General features: G+C 33.5%; 1 protein-coding gene across 2 annotated transcripts; it reads right to left on the reverse strand.

Moving 5' to 3' along the window:
* Positions 1 to 1,175: 1,175 nt before the first annotated feature.
* On the reverse strand, positions 1,176 to 12,428 carry LOC107864312 (eEF1A lysine and N-terminal methyltransferase). Of its 2 annotated transcripts, none has more exons than XM_016710651.2 (16): positions 11,922 to 12,428; positions 8,169 to 8,270; positions 7,958 to 8,024; positions 7,655 to 7,836; positions 7,289 to 7,549; positions 6,834 to 6,917; positions 6,705 to 6,752; positions 6,559 to 6,623; positions 5,154 to 5,202; positions 4,629 to 4,905; positions 3,881 to 4,002; positions 3,322 to 3,402; positions 2,688 to 2,762; positions 2,284 to 2,459; positions 2,032 to 2,182; positions 1,176 to 1,755 (listed from the first exon to the last, which is right to left on the reverse strand). In XM_016710651.2, exons 1-16 carry the CDS (start codon positions 12,315 to 12,317, stop codon positions 1,558 to 1,560), a joined length of 2,334 nt encoding a protein of 777 aa, XP_016566137.2. In that variant the 5' UTR covers positions 12,318 to 12,428; the 3' UTR covers positions 1,176 to 1,557. The 2 variants fall into 2 exon arrangements, with proteins under 2 accessions (XP_016566137.2, XP_047264862.1); XM_047408906.1 differs by lacking the exon at positions 11,922 to 12,428 and adding an exon at positions 11,544 to 11,563.
* Between the last annotated feature and the right edge of the window lie 7,572 nt (positions 12,429 to 20,000).

Genomic DNA, 20,000 nt, shown 5'->3' on the forward strand with positions numbered 1-20,000 from the left:
ACAAAATATTAACCTATTCAGGGCAACAAAGGCACAATATAAAACTCGGCTATTATCGTATTGAAAAGCTTGAAGCATTTATAGCTTCCAACAATTAGGATTCAATTTTTTTCCGACCTAACATTCAGTTCAAGTTTGAAGATTTTTGTAAGCTAAAATGCATTGCGTAGGATTTTGGCGGCAACAAAGATTTCGGTTTTTTATGTTAGTTGGTACTATTTCTATTCTTTAAGTATTTTCTTATTGGTAAAACCGAAAATCGAACTGTTAAGGACCAAAAACAGATAAACCGAAACCGATAAGAAAATATCTTATTGGTTGGTTATTGGTTTTACATATTTAAAAATCGAAAACCGATAAACCGAACCAATAACACATAAAACCGAACCGAACCGACCGATGCACACCCTAACTGACATCGGTTACGTTGGTTCCAAGTACACTTGGTGCATTGGAGGGGACTTCAATGTGATCCTGGATCGTGAAGATAAGTTGGGAGGTAGACAACATAGAATAAACAGAAGCTTTGACTTTGCTAGCTAGCTGTCAGAATACATGCGGAGCTACTAACGTTGGTTCCAAGTACACTTGGTGCATTGGAGGGGACTTTAATACGATCCTAGATCATGAAGAAAAGTTGGGAGGTAGACCACATAGAATAAACAGAAGCTCTGATGCTAGTTGTATGAATACATGCGAAGCTACCGACATTGGTTATGTTGGTTTCAAGTACACTTTGGTGCATTGGAGGAGACTTTATAATGTGATCGTAGATCAACAAATCCTACAAGTGTACCTTCTATCCTATTCTAACTTTTACTTGTGATAACCAAGAAATTGATGGTTATAAATTATAGTAGTATACAATAACTAGAATCTTACGTACAATTAGATACAATAGTTCTGTGGTTTAAAGTATCATGAGGGTGACTTTTATTTCAACTACCTATAATCTCATGCATCCTAGTTGGATCCTAAAATAATTGATTGTTAATGATAGTTTTTGTTCCTCTATTATTGATTTACCTACAATGCTATATGAACAAGGAATGCAAAGATGTGTAATCCTCACAAGCGTTTTAACAGACATTTTTTGTAATTTCAAATCTAACTTTGGCATGTTATTTATTACCCCCTCAGTTTCGATAAGAGTGACCAGTTTTGACTTGACACAGTTGAAAATAAAGAAGACATTCAGGTAACAAGCTAAGTCAGACATGTGAAATGAATTCGATAACAAGACTTACATATAAACACATTACACAACTTTGACAAACATTGGGATATCATCCTCATCCAATGTACATATCTGCCAATACTATATCTTATAAATCTGAAGGCATGAAAATATCAAACTTGCACGGATCTAATCTGTGTCCCGGTGTAGAGGTCCTTAAAACGAAGAAATATGGCGTTCCACTGGTAGCCTCAGCAGGCGTGGACGGAGGCAGAGCCAGAATTTGAACTTTATGGGTTCTAGTTTCGGCCGAACTAGTACATTGGCTTCTAGCTCCGCTTCTGGACTGCAGTATCTTATGGCATTCATCAGAGCGTAAATCACCTCAGCCTTTTGATCTTGCTAGTGGTTTCAGTTATGTCTTGGCCCCATGAGGAGTTCTCTAGGTTTGATAATCTTGCAAGTCGCTGAGAAGCCTCGTGAAGTTTATCCTCCACCGTACATGTCTCCGTCTTAAGAGCGAAAATAACTTCGTTGACATCTTCGTCCAGCTGAAGGTGGAAGAGATGCGGAAACACCTGGAGAAAGAACACACAATTTGATTCAGATAAAGCATCTAATGTCATGTGAGCTTAACCTGATTTCATCTAATGGCACGACTGTTAAATAGTGCACTATCGATGATCTGTTATCAAATAGAAAGCACCAATGTATCGAAGTTGGGCAGCAGATTATCAGGCTATGTTGCTTGGACTCAACAAATATGTTGACAGCTAATTTGGCCTTCACCAACAAAATGCAAAATAGCTACTATGTAATTCGCAAACTTGTGTCAAGAAGAGTTTGATTCTCACCGACTTCAATTTGGAGTAAATAGAATCTTTGATGGCTTGTGATCTCGACACTAAATTTATGACAAATAGACCTTGATCAGAAAGAGAATCTTTTGCTGCCATAAGAAAAGACTCTTCAACAAAGTCCGCAGCAGGACAACTTAAACCAGAACTGCAAATAGATAAAAAGTTCAACACTTAGCTACTGAATATGGTGATGTAGAGAAAAAGAAAGATGTATATAAGAAATATATGGAGAATAGGCTCATTTACCTCGAGTCTGAAGAGTCCACATCAACAATGAGAATGTCAATTTTTTCCGTGCTTTTAAGTGGTGCACTGGACGGGATGGAATTACCATTGGAAGAAGGGACCTTTGACTTGGAAAGGTCATTTGTAACTGCATCTGCTGAATCCTTAACATACTTTAAACCATCAGTCACGTGTACCTGAAACACCAAAGACATTGAAAGATGGCAATCATAAAATCTCTGAACACCCCCACCTTTTCACAGATCCCACTTGTGGGATCACACCAGGTAAGTTGTTGTTGTTGATAGTCTACATTTGCATTAGTTATTAACTTATTAACGAAGAATAAGCAAAAGAGAAAAGGAGGAGAGGGGGTAGGAAAAGGAACGAGAGTAAGAAAAGGTGAGGTGAAGAATGTAAATTACCTTTAACCGTTCATCATCTCTAAAATCAAAATAGTCTCTAGCAAGATCAACAACCACAGGATCTAACTCCAACACCTGCGAATATCATTATGAGCCAATTTGGGAAGATAAGAAGCCATCAATGTCCGTCGTGTTACCATTCAGTTGACTGTTAATTTCTTTACAACATGGAGTTGGTCCCAGGAGATACACCTCAGCCGGCTTTGGGACTGTTTCGGTACTCATACCACATGGATATTATATTCTCGTGAAAGAAGATGGTTGATAATTGGCTATGGTCCCATGGAAAATCAATTGGAAAACTAAGCCCCCTCAAGTACACAAGTGAGTGACTATGAATTTAAGTAACATGGACCTTCTTGATGTTGGGAATGAAGCTAAATTCACATTGTGTGTGGTGGAGGCCGTGAACTTGTTCAATTACGAGTTTTTGTAATATCACATTGTGTTACTTGGCATATTAACCCTTATTTCTTTTTGCCATAACAATTTCTTTCACATCACTTTCTTTTCCATCCTTTTACAACTCAAAGTTAGACCTTAGATGGCAAATTGAGTGTAAAAAGGCACGAACGGTAGAGGAAATAGTTAAAAAACAAGAATTAAAGTGGCACATTTAGGTAATCATATTTACCTCGATCTCTGCAAAATTCAGGTGCTTATGTAGAAACATGGGAAGCAATCCTGCTCCAAGACCAATTACTACCGATCTAACCTGAAAAACCGACAATTGCAGCTTTAGCTTAAGCTTCACTTGTACTTCCCATGATGCACTAGAAGCTCCATAAGATGGTATAAAATTACTGAAGCAATATTTTAGTTCATAGATGTTGTGTTCTTCTCAATATGAATAAATATGTGGGTGGGTGGATGACTATGCACTTTTGTGCGTTCAGTAAAGACAGATTTTAGAACTCTATTATAGTTTTATGGTTCTTTTTCTAACTTTGTTTCACAATAATGATAATGAAGAACAGCAGGATATGTAGTCTTAGCACAATGAATTTGCTCGGTGACCATTTAGGTAAGCATGGTTCTGATTTAGTATATTTTGTATGTTATGTTTCATCAGCAACCAATTAATTAGTACTCTTGTATGATAGTCTTACATAATGTGTTAGAGACGTTAGTAATAAAAATGTCAAAAATATTATGTGTTTCTTTTTAAAAAAGGATATAAGTTGACTTCTTACCATGCCTCCCATAGATGCCAAATCATCCAAATGAGAAGATATCAATGTAAAACCGGATATGATTCCAGTATGATATGAACTGGCCAAGTAACTATGGTCAACTTTCAAATCGCTGCTCAATCCTGTAACAAAATGAATTTAAATGCTGATCATACTGAAACTTAATCTTATAATTGATATCTTCAATAAATGTCTCAAGTACAATCTAAGGGCTCGAGCTTTTCCTTTGTCTGTCTGCAACAATCATTATAAAGGAAAAAAGAAAAGGAAAAGATGTTTCCTTGTGGAAGATTTTGTCACATAACTGATTTCATTATTACCAGATTATTTAACTCTCTCCTGAAATGTCACACTTTTCTGCGTACATTCCAAATAATACAAAAGATAAGCAACGTCAGTATTCACCTCACATCTTCAAATCGAAAAAAAAAAAAAAAAAGGTAGCCCGGTGCACTAAAGCTACCGCTATGCGCAAGGTCCGGGGAAGGTAATGTACGCAGTCTTACCTTTGCATTTCTGCCAGAGGTTGTTTCCAAGGCTTGAACACGTCTTCAAATCAAATTTTAAATTTTCACACTTTTCTATAATTTATTTTGAACTGATCGCTAACAGAGTCTAACATAATAACATATATCAAATTTCTATACGCAATTCATCCACTATTTGAAACATGTCAGGCAAACTAACATTAGGGCAAGGTTTTAATGTAAACAAAGAGGTCTTAAAGTATGAAGGATCGTAAAGATACCATCAGACGATGAGGAATTAGACCCAGATTTTTTCTGATTTCCTTTTTTCTTGGATTTTGAAGTTGACCGGCCTATCTTCTGAGTAATATCAGCAACCGAGTTTGGTGGTCCTTCTCTTGATAGAACAGCCTCAGATTGAACTAAATTTTCCGTTCTTTGGAAAGTAAGTCGACGAAATATCACATCCTCGGATGCAAAGAGCCGGCTAATATTGTCATCAACTTTCTCATAGATCACATCATCTACAATAATTGGACCAGTCAAGGGAGATGTGATCTACAAAAGACAATAGTGCAGGTAAAACAGGTTAGAAATTAAGATGAAAATCTCATTATGAAAACCAAACACGTTTAAACAATATACTATAGTCATGCACCTATAAAGATTAATTAAAAATTATAGCTATTCAACTTACTCCCAAGAAAAAAGAATTAAATGACAACAAAAGAAATGGTGTGGGTAATAAGAATAGTCATATGAATGATATTATGTGATGATAATTGATTAAAAGAGGTTTCACTAACCTCTATAATAATCTTTCGCTGCTTGATTCCATCACTTGCTTCCATGAAACTGAAAAGAATAGAAACTTTTGATTACTAAAAGTCCCCAATATTTCTTACAAACATTTGTTGCTGTACGAGTATTCAACTCGGGCAAGCTTAAGTTTGTTTTGCCCTTTTATTGAAGGCGAAATTAAGTTTCAAAACTTCAGTAAGAGTTTCCCTATCTTAGGAGCATGTATCCTCCTATGGTAACCTTAATTATCGAAAATTCATTGGGAAGACTGAAGACCGCCATGAGGCAACCTCCAGACGGTGTTGTGAAAGGCTCGTTAAGGCGCACCTCAAGCAGAGGGTGCTTCCCGTTGCTTAAGTTGCGCTCTAATGTAGGCAAGGCACTAAGATTGCTCCTTATTTCCCATGAGTTCTATCTTGGATTGACCGGTACCAACCACAAATTCAAGTTGTATTAGTTGTTAAGGAAAACACTATGAATGAGTTTGTTACTTCTTTCCTCGAATTACATAAACATTTTTATTTTTTCCCTTCAACTGGATTTTTTTACTAAAGCCCACACTTAAATTCCGCTTTGCACTTGAAGTCCCAACAGATCTGGGGCACTGTTTAGAGCTTTTCACCATTGAATTACTGTCTCCAGAAGCTCTCGTCTTCCAAGTAATTTATCAAATTGACGTTTAACAAAAGGGAAACAATTTCGCATTGTGCACCTAATTTAAAAATTCCCAAGTTACTTTCTTAACCTATTACTTTAATGACGAAGTTTGCTAGCTCGTTTAGACAATTTGTTAAACTCAAGATCTTTGGAAAAAAAAATTCTGTCCTCAAGGAGAGATTTGTAGAGCTCCCAAGCTTACTACGAGTTGGTTATCTCCTTATCAATAGAGCTCTATATGCACAGAGACACTAAAACTCTCATTGCTATGTAGGCAAAGTTATTATTCGCATAGTCTGTGAACCACAAAAACAGTGTAGGACATTACTCAACATCTGCTCTGTTAGGAGGTAAGATTACTGAGTGAAATAGTCAAGGGGCATGCATCAGCAGGCCCGTACAGCGTACACCACCATTCATAAAATGAAAAAATAAAACGAAACTAAAACAGCGTTGAACACTCCAATGGAGACACTAAAGGCGTACATTTATAGCTTGAAAGAATCGACTATATATTTAAAGTTTTGGGACTGCAAACTACACTAAGAACTAGTTGAATTGATCAATCAGACATCAGACCACTTTCTACCCACTCTACTCTATATATTTGGGTAGCCATATTTCGGTAATGGATAGAACTATCCACATATTAAATTCAAGAACTTCCCTTAAAATTGATATCCTATGCAATATCAATTAAAGTAAGATGGCTAAATGGCTAAAGCTAAAGGTAAATTATGAGAAGTAACTTACGGTATCTGAGCTTCATCGTCAAAATTACCCGGCGCCAATTGCATTATCAGAGGAGAGAGATCTTTCTGAATACAAAAAAGAAAAATGCAACTAAGGTGACATGAAACCACTATTACAATATATCAATGAAATCTAGCAAAAGTCACCTGGATATCTTCCGTACTGGCATCCAAATGGCTAGAATCCAAGAAAATCTAAGAAAACACAGTTCACTCCGTCATAGTTTTAGAAAGATAATATAATAGTAAAACAAGTGTGTTTTAATGAACAAGTACCATTATTAGACGAGCAGCATTGGAGCTTTCAACAACTACCCATTGTCCTTCTTCTGAAGAGAACAGCCACTCACGAGCTCGAGCCTGAAACCTAAGCATCAATTAAGTTCTTATACGTCTCAAAAACAGACTAATGAACTATGATCTAAGGACATAGTATCACAAAACGTATCATCAAAATTGAGTCCACAGTCCAAATTATCTTTTTTATTTTCATTTAACATGACTTTCCCAAACTATTGGCAGTGCAAACAACAATGTTAGGCAAATAACAAGTACATGATTAGGAATAAAGAAAACTACCTCCAACATGAAACTGTTCATAAAGAGACAAAAAGAGGCCAACAATTTACTTACTAAAACACAATTATAACATACAAATTCATAGGCCAACTTACACACTGCAAAAATATAAAGATTTAACGAGCAACTTCATGAAAGTGGAGGAAACAAACCTTTGGAACAAGAAACACAGCACAATGATATGTAAAAGGTCCAAAGTCCTTTCGGGCATCAAGAAGCACAGCTCTGTAACAGAATAGGGAAATCCCAGGTTCACCTAAACTAAGCTGAATTCTACGATTTGGACAAAGCTCTGCCAGATTTCCCTCAACTCCAATTTTCAAGTCTTCTAGTGCATACGTTATATCAGAACCACTGGAATAATCTGCACGTATTTTATTTTCTTCTTCAAGTGCTTGACAGAGTCCATGTACCTGTAAAATAAAAAGGATAGCATCCCAATATCTCATCACGTGTGGATATCAGCATTCTTGGTGCGTCAGCAACTGAAAATATCAGAAGGGGATGAAAGCCTTTACCTGGCTCTTTGGACCACCAAAGGACGACTGATTAACAGTTGACACTATTTGGCACAATGTGGGAGAATTTTCTTTCTCGGCTACCACCATAAAAGTCTGTAGGCTCGACTTGTCAGATGGTTTCATAGCAATGGGATGAATCACCATTTTCCACCCATACCGAAACTTTGGGAAGAGTAAGCCTTACAAGAGAAGGAATAAGCAATAGAATGATCATTGTCGAACAATGTATAACACTAATGGGTAAAGGTTGAATTATAAGGAACCAAAATGCAGAAATATGCCAGGTGACATTTTGATTACCTAATACATGAGATTCGGCCAAAGTGAGGCAAAAAAATCTCCCCCCGACTTTTAGCAATCTTTTAACCTGGTCAGTTTCAGAACATTAAGACATGAGTCAGAACACAGCGGACTTGATCATTTGCCTAAAAATGATATTATATTGAGAGCATACATCAAATGAATGTACTGAGAGAAAATGAAAATCAAGTTTTATTTTTAGAATGAACACCTCAGACAAATATTGAGTTCCTAACTTTGATCCAAGCTCAGGCTCCATTAAAGCATCTAATCCTCCCTTGTCGAGAATGGCGCCAAAGCTCTCATTTGCAAACTAAATCATAACAACAGTAGTTTAGAAGAGCATATAGTCCAAAAAATAGAAATAAGACATGAGAAACATCTTGCAAATTAAGTAGCATCCTTGACAAACAGCCAACAAGTAAGCAACTTTGCACCAGAAACAGGACGTGGCAGATTATTTATGCACTCAAAGCAAACAAGAGTACTTACTGTTCTTTTCTTTCTTTTTTTATTGGTTTCTTTTTGATAAGTGAGAACATTCAATCTCTCTAGAAAATGTACCTTTATTCTAAACTTGGTAGCTACAGCATTTTATTATCGCAATTACTGTCCCTTCAAATGCTTAGATTCCTGTCATCATTAGAATAAGGCAGCATTGCGCGATTTCTTTCCAACATTTCCTTTCAGTTCATATAGAATCATACACTTTAGCACCAACATTTATGGGAAAGCTAAAGCTTGTCACCAACACATTTTTTTGATCTATGGCTTAAAGATAACAGCTTACCTCATGGTACCATCTTACCGACAGGTTTATATTTTATGCTATAATACATTACTATTATGGTATAAACTGTTCACAAAGAAAAAGAAAGAAAAAATTTCACCTCTTGACAGCAGAAAATGCATGATATACATTCTATTGTATTCCAAATTATACCTTCTCTGTCCCATTTTTGTGGCACCATATGACTATGAATTCAAAACCTAGTTTTCGGAGCTTTTTCAATTTTTGCAAATTGAAAAACTGAGTTCAGAAATCTTTTTAAAAAGGTAAACTTTTTTCAAGATTTAACTCAAATAAACCTCCTTGCAAAAGCTCAAAAACTGAACTTGCAAACTCAAAAAATTCCAAAACTTCAAGCAAATCCACCTAGTTTATAGAGAAACTTACTATCCTAATTCAACATCAAACAATTAAATATTTTAACTTTTTGAGGATATCAGATAACACTAACAAAGGTAATTAAACTTTTTAGAATGTCCCAAAATGAAAAACAATAACAACTTAGGCTCAGTCCCTGACTATATGAATACACACTGACCATGCTACTCCATATAAACTCCTCTTCTACGACAACCACCACAATTACGCCTCTGTTACATACATGTCTATATGAATCCTCATTTGACCACGTCTAGGGGCTTAATAACTAGCAACTAAAGTGGTGTCTTTTAAGCCCAAAAAGATTAAGATCTCAAAATTACATGTATACAAAAACAGCATGCCCAGGTAATCCCACAAATGAGTTCTGGGAAGGGTGGTGTGCATGCAGCCTTACCGCTACCTTTGTGAAGGTAGAGAAACTAATTTCTAATAGAATTACATGTATATATTTACTTATTGTTAGATATATTTACGTTCTCTTATTTTAAATATTGACTTTAGACCACCTATTCTATTCGATTGAAGTGGAACAAACATGAGTAGTATTTCCAATGTACCATACTAATCTACCTGCATATTAGTCATGTCCATAACACGCCACTTCATAACAGGTTTCTCCCTTATATTCCTCATCAACATATCCGAAATAACAACTTTCGAGAAATCAAGACTATATGCTAACATGTTACTACATATAAACTCATATTATACAACAACAACAACTACACCTCAATTGCAAAAAAGTCTATATAAGCGTCTTCAATTCTACTAATTAACTTATAAGACAAATGAAAATATAGACCACATATTCTACTGAGCCTCTCTACCTGCAAATGAATTAGTAGTCCATAAAGTGCCACTTCACAAAATGTCTCTCCCTTATATTCCTCCTCAACATATCCAAAATAACAACTTTCAAGAAAGCAAGACTATATGATACCATGATACTCCATATAAACCCATATTTTACAACAACAATGCAAACAAGTCTATATAATCATCGTTAATTCTACTAAATAACTTACAATACAATTTCGAATCTAGACCACATATTCTATTGAGCTGCTTTACCTGCATATTAGTCATACCCATAACGCACCACTTCATGAAAGGTCTCTCCCTGATATTCCTCCTCAACATATCCAAAATAAAGACTATCGAGAAATCAAGACTAAATAATACCATGATACTCCATATAAACACATATTTTACAACAACAATGCAACAAGTCTATATAATCATTGTTAATTCCACTAAATAACTTATAATACAATATCAAATTTAGACCACATATTCTGTTGAGCCGCTCTACCTCTACCTGCATATTAGTCATGTCCATGACGCGCCACTTCATAACATGTCTCCCTAATGTTCCTTCTCAACATATCCAAAATAACAACTTTATAGAAATCAACACTATATAATACCATGTTATTCCATCAATGACAGAGCTAGTAATTTAACAAAGAGTTGTGCAAATTTTCATCTCAGTTGCGTTAAGGGTGTGTAAAATTAAATACACTTTCATAATAGCTAACGTTTAGCCTATATACACAACATAATTTTCCGACGAAGGTTGTGCACCTGACCACCCTTTGATATAGGTGGCTCTACCCATGTACTCCATATAAACTCATATACAACAACAACAACAACCAAAAAAAAAAAGTTATGCCTCAGTTGCAAATAAGTCTATATAAGCATCTTTAGTTCTACTAAACAACTTATAATACAATTTCAAATTTAGACCACATATTGTATTGAGCTGCTCTACCTGCATATTAGTCAAGTCCATGACGCGCCACTTCATAACAGGTCTCCCTAATATTCCTTCTCAACATATCCGAAATAACGACTTTCGAGAAATCAAAACTATATGATACCATGTTACTCCATATAAACTCAAATTATACAACAACAACAATTACGCCTCAATTGCAAACAAGTCTATATAAGCATCATTAATTCTACTAAACAACTTATAGTAATACAATTTCAAATTTAGACCACATATTTTATTGAGCCGTTCTACCTGCATATTACTCATGTCCATAACGCGCCACGTCATGAAAGGTCTCTCCCTTATATTTCTTCTCAACAACTTTCGAGAAATCAAGACTATGTGATCCTCCATATAAAACAATATTTTAGAAGAACAATGCAAACAAGTCTTTATAATCATTGTCAATTCTACTAAATAACTTATAATACAATTTCAAATTTAGACCACATATTCTATTGAGCCACTCTACTTGCATATTCTCCATGCCCATAACGCGCCACTTCATAAAAGGTCTCTCCCTTATATTTCTTTACAACAGCAATGCAAACAAGTCTAATAAGCATCTTTAATTCTACTACATAACTTATAATACAAATCCAATTTGGACCACATATTCTATTGAGCCGTTCTACCTGCATATTAGTCAGGTCCATAACGCGCCACTTCATGACAGGTTTCCCTAATATTCCTTCTCAACATATCCGAAGCTTCAGAGAAATCAAGACTACATAATACCATGTTACTCCATATAAACTCACAACAACAACAATAATTATGCCTCAGTTAATTCTACTAAAATAACTTATAATATAATTTTAAATTTAGACCACATATTCTATTGAGCAGTTCTACCTGCATATTAGCCATGTCAATAACGCGCCGCTTCATGGCCACATATTTCAAATTTAGACCTTTTATGCAAACAAGTCTATATAAGCATCGTTAATTCTACTAAATAACTTATAATACAACTTCAAATTTAAACCACATATTTTATTGAGCCGTTCTACCTGCATATTCGTCATGTCCATAACGCGCCACTTCATAACAGGTCTCTTCCTAATATTCCTCCTCAACATATCCGAAATAACAACTTTCGAGAAATCAACATTAGTAATATTACAAAACCCTTCATCATAAAGATACTCAGAGAGCTTTGAATTCCCACAACCAGGAACAAGAATGAACATTTCTTTATCAGTATTGCCATCATTGTTTGATGATGGCCCAATGAGGTTAGAGAGTAGTGGTTCTTTCAGTTGTGGCCACTCTGCATACCATTCAAATGCATTATCTGAGCCTCTTATACTGAAAAAACTGTCCCAATTCTCTTTGCTTGTGAAATCTCCTAATGTTTTTAGCAATTCTTCTTGATTTTGGAGATTTTTTTGGTGCTTTTTACCCATTTTTGTTGAGAAATCGGTTGGGAAAATTGTGAGATTTTGGGGGGTTTGGGGGTTTAGGGTTTAGACAAGGTTTTAAGGTTGATTTTGACTTTGTTTTGGGAAAAAAAGGAAGAGAAAATGAGCTTTTATGAATTTAATAATTTTCTTTGGGAGGTTACGGGTTCAAGCCACACAAATAGTTTCGAACGAAAATATAAGGCATTGACTTTTTCATTTGGTTGGTAACATGTCGGGATTAGCTTCTCGAGAGTTATTTCACTATATATATGGGATAAGTTATTTCATATATGAGGGAAAGAAAGGAAGAGAAAATTGAGTTTTTATGAATTTAATTTTTGTCGGGAGATTATGGGTTCAGGTCGTATAAACAGTTTCTAACGAAAATTTAAGGCAAGGTTGACTACAGTAGGCTTTTTCATTTGGTTGGTAACATGTCGGGATTAGCTTCTCGAGATGAGTTATTTTACTATGTATATGGGATAAGTTGTTTCATATATGAGGGAAAGAAAGGAAGAGAAAATTGAGCTTTTATGAATTTAATTTTCGTCGGGAGGTTATAGGTTCAGGTCGCACAAACAGTTTGGAACGAAAATATAAGGCAAGATTGAGTACAACAAGTTTTTTCGTTTGGTTGGTAACAAGTCGAGATTAGTTAATCCACTACGTATATGGAATAAGTTATCCCATATATAGGGAAAAGAAGGAAGAGAAAATGAGCTTTTATGAATTTAATTTTTACCGGGAGATTACGGGTTCAAGCCACACAGATAGCTTTGAGTAGAAATATAAGCCATTGACTTTTTCGTTTGGTTGGTAACATGTCGGGATTAGCTTCTCGAGATGAGTTATTTCACTATGTATATGGAATAAGTTGTTCCATATATGTGTGTGTGTGGCGGGGGGGGAGAAAGGAAGAGAAAATTGAGCTTTTATGAATTTAATTTTCGTTGGTTATGGGTTCAGGTCGCACAAACAGTTTCGAAATAAAATATAAGGCAAGATTGAGTACAGTAGGCTTTTTAGTTTGGTTGGTAAAAAGTCGAGATTAGTTAATCCACTACGTATATGGAATAAGTTATCCCATACACAGGGCAAAGAAGGGAGAGAAAATGAGCTTTTATGAATTTTATTTTTGCCGGAGGTTATGGATTCAAGCCGCACAAACATTTTCGAACGAAAATATAAGGCAAGGTTGAGCACAGTAGGTTTTTTCGTTTGGTTGGTAACCAGTCGAGATAAGTTAACCCATTACGTATATGGAATAAGTTATCTCGTGCATGGGGAAAAGAAGGAAGAGAAAATGAGCTTTTAGGAATTTAAGTTTTGCGTGTTGACAGGTTCAAGCTATACAAATATTTTCGAGCCAAAATATAAGGTAAGGTTGAGTATAATAGACTTTTTTCGTTTGGTTGGTAATAAGTCAGAATTAGCTTTCGGGGATTAATTATTCCACTATGTAAATGAGATAAGTTATCCTATTACTGTGATATAAATGGTGAGATAAATAGTTTTAGGACTAATTAATACCTCCAATAAAATAAAGGGTGAAATAATTCTGTATTTTATCTCGATACTATTATAGCGAGAGGTTTAACCCACTCCATTTTCTATTTTTTAATTTTTATTTAGGTGGTTGTGGTGTGACTTGATTTTGTAACTCTTTATAGATTTGTTTTTAATTTTATGACTATTTTTAAGAGATTTACATTTTTATTTAGATGAGAGGAGATGTGCAAGATTATTTTATTTATTTATTTATTTAATTTATAAATGGTTATAAGAGATGGTTTTCTCTTAATGTGCTAATCAAACAACTATTCTTTAAAAAAACTTTTTTTGCTTTCTCCAAGTTCTACTTTATAAGTTTTTATTAGTATATTTTGAATTCTAAATTTGATCACTACTAATTTGTATAGTTATCTAATTTGATCTTGTTATATTAATACTAAGAATAGTATAAAAATATTAATCATAATATTCTCTTAATTTGTTAAAATAGACAATATATATATATATATATATATATTTATTTATTTTGAATGCGGAAAAAAAAGTAAAATAACATTTCAAAGAATAACCTATTTATTGTTATGGAATATGCCAATCGAATATAAACTTTATGCCAATGAATCTTTGTTTTTATTCTTTAGTCAAAAGAAGTAAAAACATCTTTTAGATTTGCAATACATTTGATCAAGATGTATGCATCTATTACTTTCAAGTATATATAAATACAAACCTTCAACATCTCAAATTGCAAAGAGAAAAAAAAAATCAAAATATATCATGAAAAATAAATTTATTTATGAAGAAAGTTCTCTTTTCCGTGTTTTTACTGTCACTCACTCTCCTTGAAGTTATAGGTCTGTCGCAGAGAACGTATCACGTGTATATCGCTAATGCTCTTCCGAATAATTCAAACGCAAAACTAGAATTTCATTGTAAATCCAAAGACGATGATCTTGGAATCCACGACCTTCTTCCGGGGCAAAATTGGAATTTCTCATTTCATGAGAACATAATTAGATCTACTCTTTTTTATTGTAGTTTTGTGTGGGATAATAAACAAAAAACTTTTAATGTATTTGACGATTCAATTACATGTATTAATCAAGCAAAAGGTGATCAAATTGATACATGTTATTGGTTGGTAAAATCAGATGGGTTTTACTTGGCCCATATGGCTGATCCACCGTCATGGGCTTTAACCAAATACTACAATTGGTGATAATTGTAATTTTGTAATAGTAATAATTTGGCTATATTGACAAAATTTAAAGAATTATTTATCTAATTGTTGCTTCCATTTCATGAGTACATAATTAGTAAATCTTTAACTTTAACATCTTTATCTCACCTATGAGGTAGTGGTACGGACTGTATATATTTTACCCTCTCTAGAACTCACTGGTGGGAATATACTGGTATGTTGTTTAACTTTTACATCTCACATGTCATCAGGGGCGGAGCCAGCCTTTGGGATGGGGTTCGGCGGAAAATCATACCATTCATACATCACTAAAATTATGTTTTTACTATTCACAAAACAAAATATTCATAAAATCATACTATTCATAAAACAGAATATTGACAATGTTTATAACACATGAATGAATTACATCAACTTCACATAGAAATTAAAAACAAAAATCAATGGTCTCAAGATTTCAATTCCAATCAAAACCCTTGTGATTCAGCCCTGTCCTCGACCATGCGCATAGCGGGAGCTTTATTCCACCGAACTATCCTTTTTTTAATTCCAATAAAAACCCTTGTGGTCTAGCCCTTAGCTCTCCTCGACCATGCGCATAGCGGGAACTATTGCACCGAACTGCCCTTTTTAGTTCCAATCAATAAGACACTCCATTGTAGTTAACAATGATTGCAACTCACCCTTCTTGATTCTTTGAAGCTCTTTAGCAACGTCAATCATATTTGGCCTATTTTCTCCATCATTTTTAGCACATATCAAAGCCAAATTCAAAAATGCCTTCAACTTCTTTTGATCCTCTTGCAAAATCTTGGAATCAATAAGATTATCCTCTAACTTATTGTTCTTAATACACATTTTTGCATAATTCTCTAAAGAAATCAAACCATAATCTTCACAATAATATATTCCCTCATAATTTACCTTAATTTCTTTCCCACACAACAACATAAGCAAAAACAAACCAAAACTAAAAACATCTGATTTTAATGTAACATTATTAGACCTCACATATTCAGGATCTAAATAACCAATTGTCCCCATTAAATCATCTTGTACTTTTACTTTGCCAATTGGAAGTGGTATACAACATTCAAAATTATACAATTTCACAACCCCATTTTTGTCCAAAATCACATTATTAGATGTTAAATTCCTATGAATAATTGGTCTTGGAAATTCAATGTGAAGATAAAGAATCACACTTGCAATATCAATAGCAATTTTCAATCTTTTTTCCCATGTCAAGAATTTAATACAATTAAATAGATAATCAAATTGTGAATATTCATAAACTAAAGCTACCCTTTCAAACTCTAAACAATAACCTATAATTTTAAGAACATTTTTGTGATAACTTATTTCACTAGAAATTACTATGTCGCGTATGACATAGTCATGTTGACGTTTCATTTTCTTTTTTCTTTCATATTTTTTCACAAGAATATTTTTTTCATTGAAATTACCTTTGTATAAGTAGGGGCCAACACTTTCTTGAAATCCATTTGTTGAATTAATAATTTCTTTTGCGCTAAAGCTTCTAAGGGGGATTTTTTGTTGGCCATTTTTGGAAAATGAAAGTTGTTCTACTAGTAATGAACTTCCATTTGAGAGGAAATTTAGAAATTCTTCTTTGTTTTCCTTTTTTTGATGAAAAGAAGAAAGTTTTTTGCCTTGATTAATATTCATGGAGAAGAAGAGAATGAAGAAATTGAAAAAAAAAATTGTGATGACTAATAGATGGATATTGAAATTATTATGATATATAGAAGAACCATTTGGTCAAAAGATTAAAACGTGTGAAAGTTTAGTTTAATATTATTGAGAAACAATAAGGAAGCTACTTGGTTTGTATTTTTCCATTGACTCATTACTCATATGCTAATTAAATTATTGGGAAGGAAGAAGGAAGCTTACTTGTGTATAAAAAGAAAAAAAAAACGCTTACTTGTGTATTGGATATCGGTTCGGTATAACTCCATAACTTTGATTCAAATTTTATATTTTTTAAAAATTTATTTAACGCCTAGAAATAACTTGCGGAGTTAAATAAGCAAAATAAACTATATATTAAAACCTATTTATAACATCATTGTTAATTCTGGTATGTTTTGACTATACACTGAAATGTTATTTATAAAGAACATGTAATATAGAAAAACATGAAAAATCGATCCGGAAGAAAAAATAATCTTCGTAATGAAATATTATTTTAGAAGATATTTGTTATAGAGAGAACTGATTGTAATTTAGAACTCAGAACTAAAAAAATTTGTTGATTGTAATTCAGAATCGAGAACTAAAATTTTTTGGCTCCGCCTATATGGGATCCTCCCCTCCTCACAACACATCCTTCTTTTTTGAGACTAGTTGAAAATTTTCTCCGCTCTTTTATATTTGTCGTTTAAAGTTTTGATACACTTCTTTAAAAATGCCATTTAACGGTGTTAACGATAAGTTTTCCTCCATCTCATTTCCCGGAGGATCAATAGTATTTTCAATTATCCTTTAGCATGACTCAAACCCTCAATCTACTGATTGAAGGTGAAGATGCTCAACCACTTGAGCAAACCTTACTTGTCTAATGGATCCATTCAGGGGCGAACCTACATATATTTGGGGGGTGCTCCGGCATTCACTAAACTTGACGTGGAATAGGTAAAATTACATAGAAAATATATGAAAATATGTATATAATATATAAAAGCATCCATTAAAACAAAAGTTGGTTGGGTACATTAACATTTAGGTTGACTTTAAGATTCTCCACTGGAAGGGATGCCCGGGGTTCAAACCTCATTGAGGTGAATTTTTATTTTTTTAAATTTTTAAATTTTTTAAGTACCTGCTATCCTTAAATCCTGAGTTCGCCACTGAATCCATTAATCACTAGATTGCTTTTATCTCCCTTAACTTAGTAATTTATGAGTATATTAAACGATCTCTATAAATTCAAAAGGGTAAAAGAGTAAACAACATTCCTATAGACACAATGAAATGGTCAAATTTATACTTAGACTATGCAAAAAGAGTTATATTTTAAAACTCAAAATTAGAAAAAAAAAATTGAAATTAATTTTCCACTTAAACTATGTAAATGGATTAAAATTGCTCCTGAACTATGCAAAGTGAAACAAATTTACCCTCCAAAAGAGTCAAATTTCTCATAGTTCAAGGCAAATGTGCCCCCTTACCCTCTTTATTATTTGATTAGTGGAATTAATCTCTATAATTTAATCCTAGTTAATTTAGTATAATCTCTAAAGTTATATGCATTTATTACTCCATTTGTTTCAAGTATGCATATATAGATCCAACTTCATATTTTCTATACATAGTAAAAATGTTTTTCCAAAAGATAAACTACCCATTGATCAATATTATGATCTTTATTGTACTCCTTTTATCTTTTTCTCATCATATAAAAGCGGGACTTCGTAAGAAGTCATACCTGATTTCGATTATTAATAACCTGAAAAACAGCTCTGTCAAGTTGAAAATTCGTTGTCAATCCAAAGAAAACGATCTTGGATATCATAATCTTTCTTATAATCAGAGCTTCGACTTTCAGTTTGAAGAACATTTATTTCACAAAACTCTTTTCTTCTGTCATTTTTGGTGGCCTCCTAAGCAGAACGTTTTTGATGTGTTTAATAATGCAAATAGATGTGTCAAGCATGGACCTGTTCATACTCACACATGCATCTGGTTGGCAAACGTAGATGGATTTTATTTGAATGGAGTTAAAATACATGATTGGTCATAAAATTATAAGTTGTATGTATAAGCTATTTAAACTCAAATCATGACTATAAATTGGTCATTTATTAATACCTTTTTTGCCTTTTAATAAACGCATGAAAATTACTTTTTCTTAGACGTGTCGAAAATGAGAAAAGAAAAGAGTTCTTTAAAGACATTCTCATGAAATGTAAAATTTAAACTTTGGCCAAGTGTAAAATTATGATATCGAAAATCGTTATTTTTAGTTGACAACAAAGTATAAGTGGAACATCATTGTGCAGTAAAAATATTTTCTCAAAAAATAAACTATTCATTGATCAATATTATAATTTTCACTTTATTTCTTTTATTTTTTTTCATTTCATAGAAACGGGACTCGGGATTCTGTAGCAAGTCATGCTTTTTTTAATGATCAAATTTGTATTTAGACCATGCAAAAAAGGTCAAATTTTAAAAAATCCAAATTAAGAGAAGAATTAAATTTATCCTTAAATTATATGAAAAAATCAAAACTAGTGGAAGAGGTGTAGTGCGTCGGTAACAGTAGAGGAACGTTCTTTTGTGTCTGAAGTTTTTTGTTTGTGGTGTTATGTGAAGTCTATGGTTTCGGTTAGATAGTTTTTAGTATTATCTTGTGGCTGTAGTATTATCTTGTGACTAGCGGTATTAGTTTATTTTGCATACTGTACTTAGTTTATATGCATTTATGTTTTGTATTTGTTATACTATTACCGGTCCTATGCCGGGGGTCTATCGGAAACAGCCTCTCTATTTCATCTGAGATAGTGATATGGTCTGCATACACTCTATCCTCTCCAGGCCCAACTATGTGGGAATACATTGAATATGTTGTTGTAATAAAAAATACCCATGCCAAATGAAACAAATTTGCCCATCAAAAGGGTCAAACTTTTCAAAGTTCAAAACAAATTTTAGCCCTTTACCCTTAATTTATTATTTGATTAGGTCAAATTGATATCTCTATTTAATTTATCATAATCTCAAAGTTATATACATTTATAACTTACACATATATATAGACCCAACTTTTTATTTGCCACCCATAGTAAAAATGTTTTCTCAAAAAATAAACTATCCATTAATCAATATTATGATATTTATTGTACTCCTTTCTACTTCTTTTCATCTCATAGAAGCGGCACTCCCTCACACCATATATGTGGTCTCGATTATTGACAACCTAAAAGATAGCTCTGTGCCGTTAAAAA

This window comes from Capsicum annuum, chromosome 3 (genome assembly GCF_002878395.1).
Source record: "Capsicum annuum cultivar UCD-10X-F1 chromosome 3, UCD10Xv1.1, whole genome shotgun sequence".
Classification (NCBI taxonomy): domain Eukaryota; kingdom Viridiplantae; phylum Streptophyta; class Magnoliopsida; order Solanales; family Solanaceae; genus Capsicum; species Capsicum annuum.

Excerpts from the sequence above, each read along its gene's own strand:
- LOC107864312 (XM_016710651.2), bottom strand. The coding sequence starts at position 12,317 with ATGGGTAAAAAGCACCAAAAAAATCTCCAAAATCAAGAAGAATTGCTA. Across the intron at positions 3,403-3,880 it reads TGGCATCTATGGGAGGCATG|GTTAGATCGGTAGTAATTGG; the intron begins GTAAGAAGTCAA and ends TCGGTTTTTCAG. Across the intron at positions 1,756-2,031 it reads TTTACTCCAAATTGAAGTCG|GTGTTTCCGCATCTCTTCCA; the intron begins GTGAGAATCAAA and ends TTCTTTCTCCAG.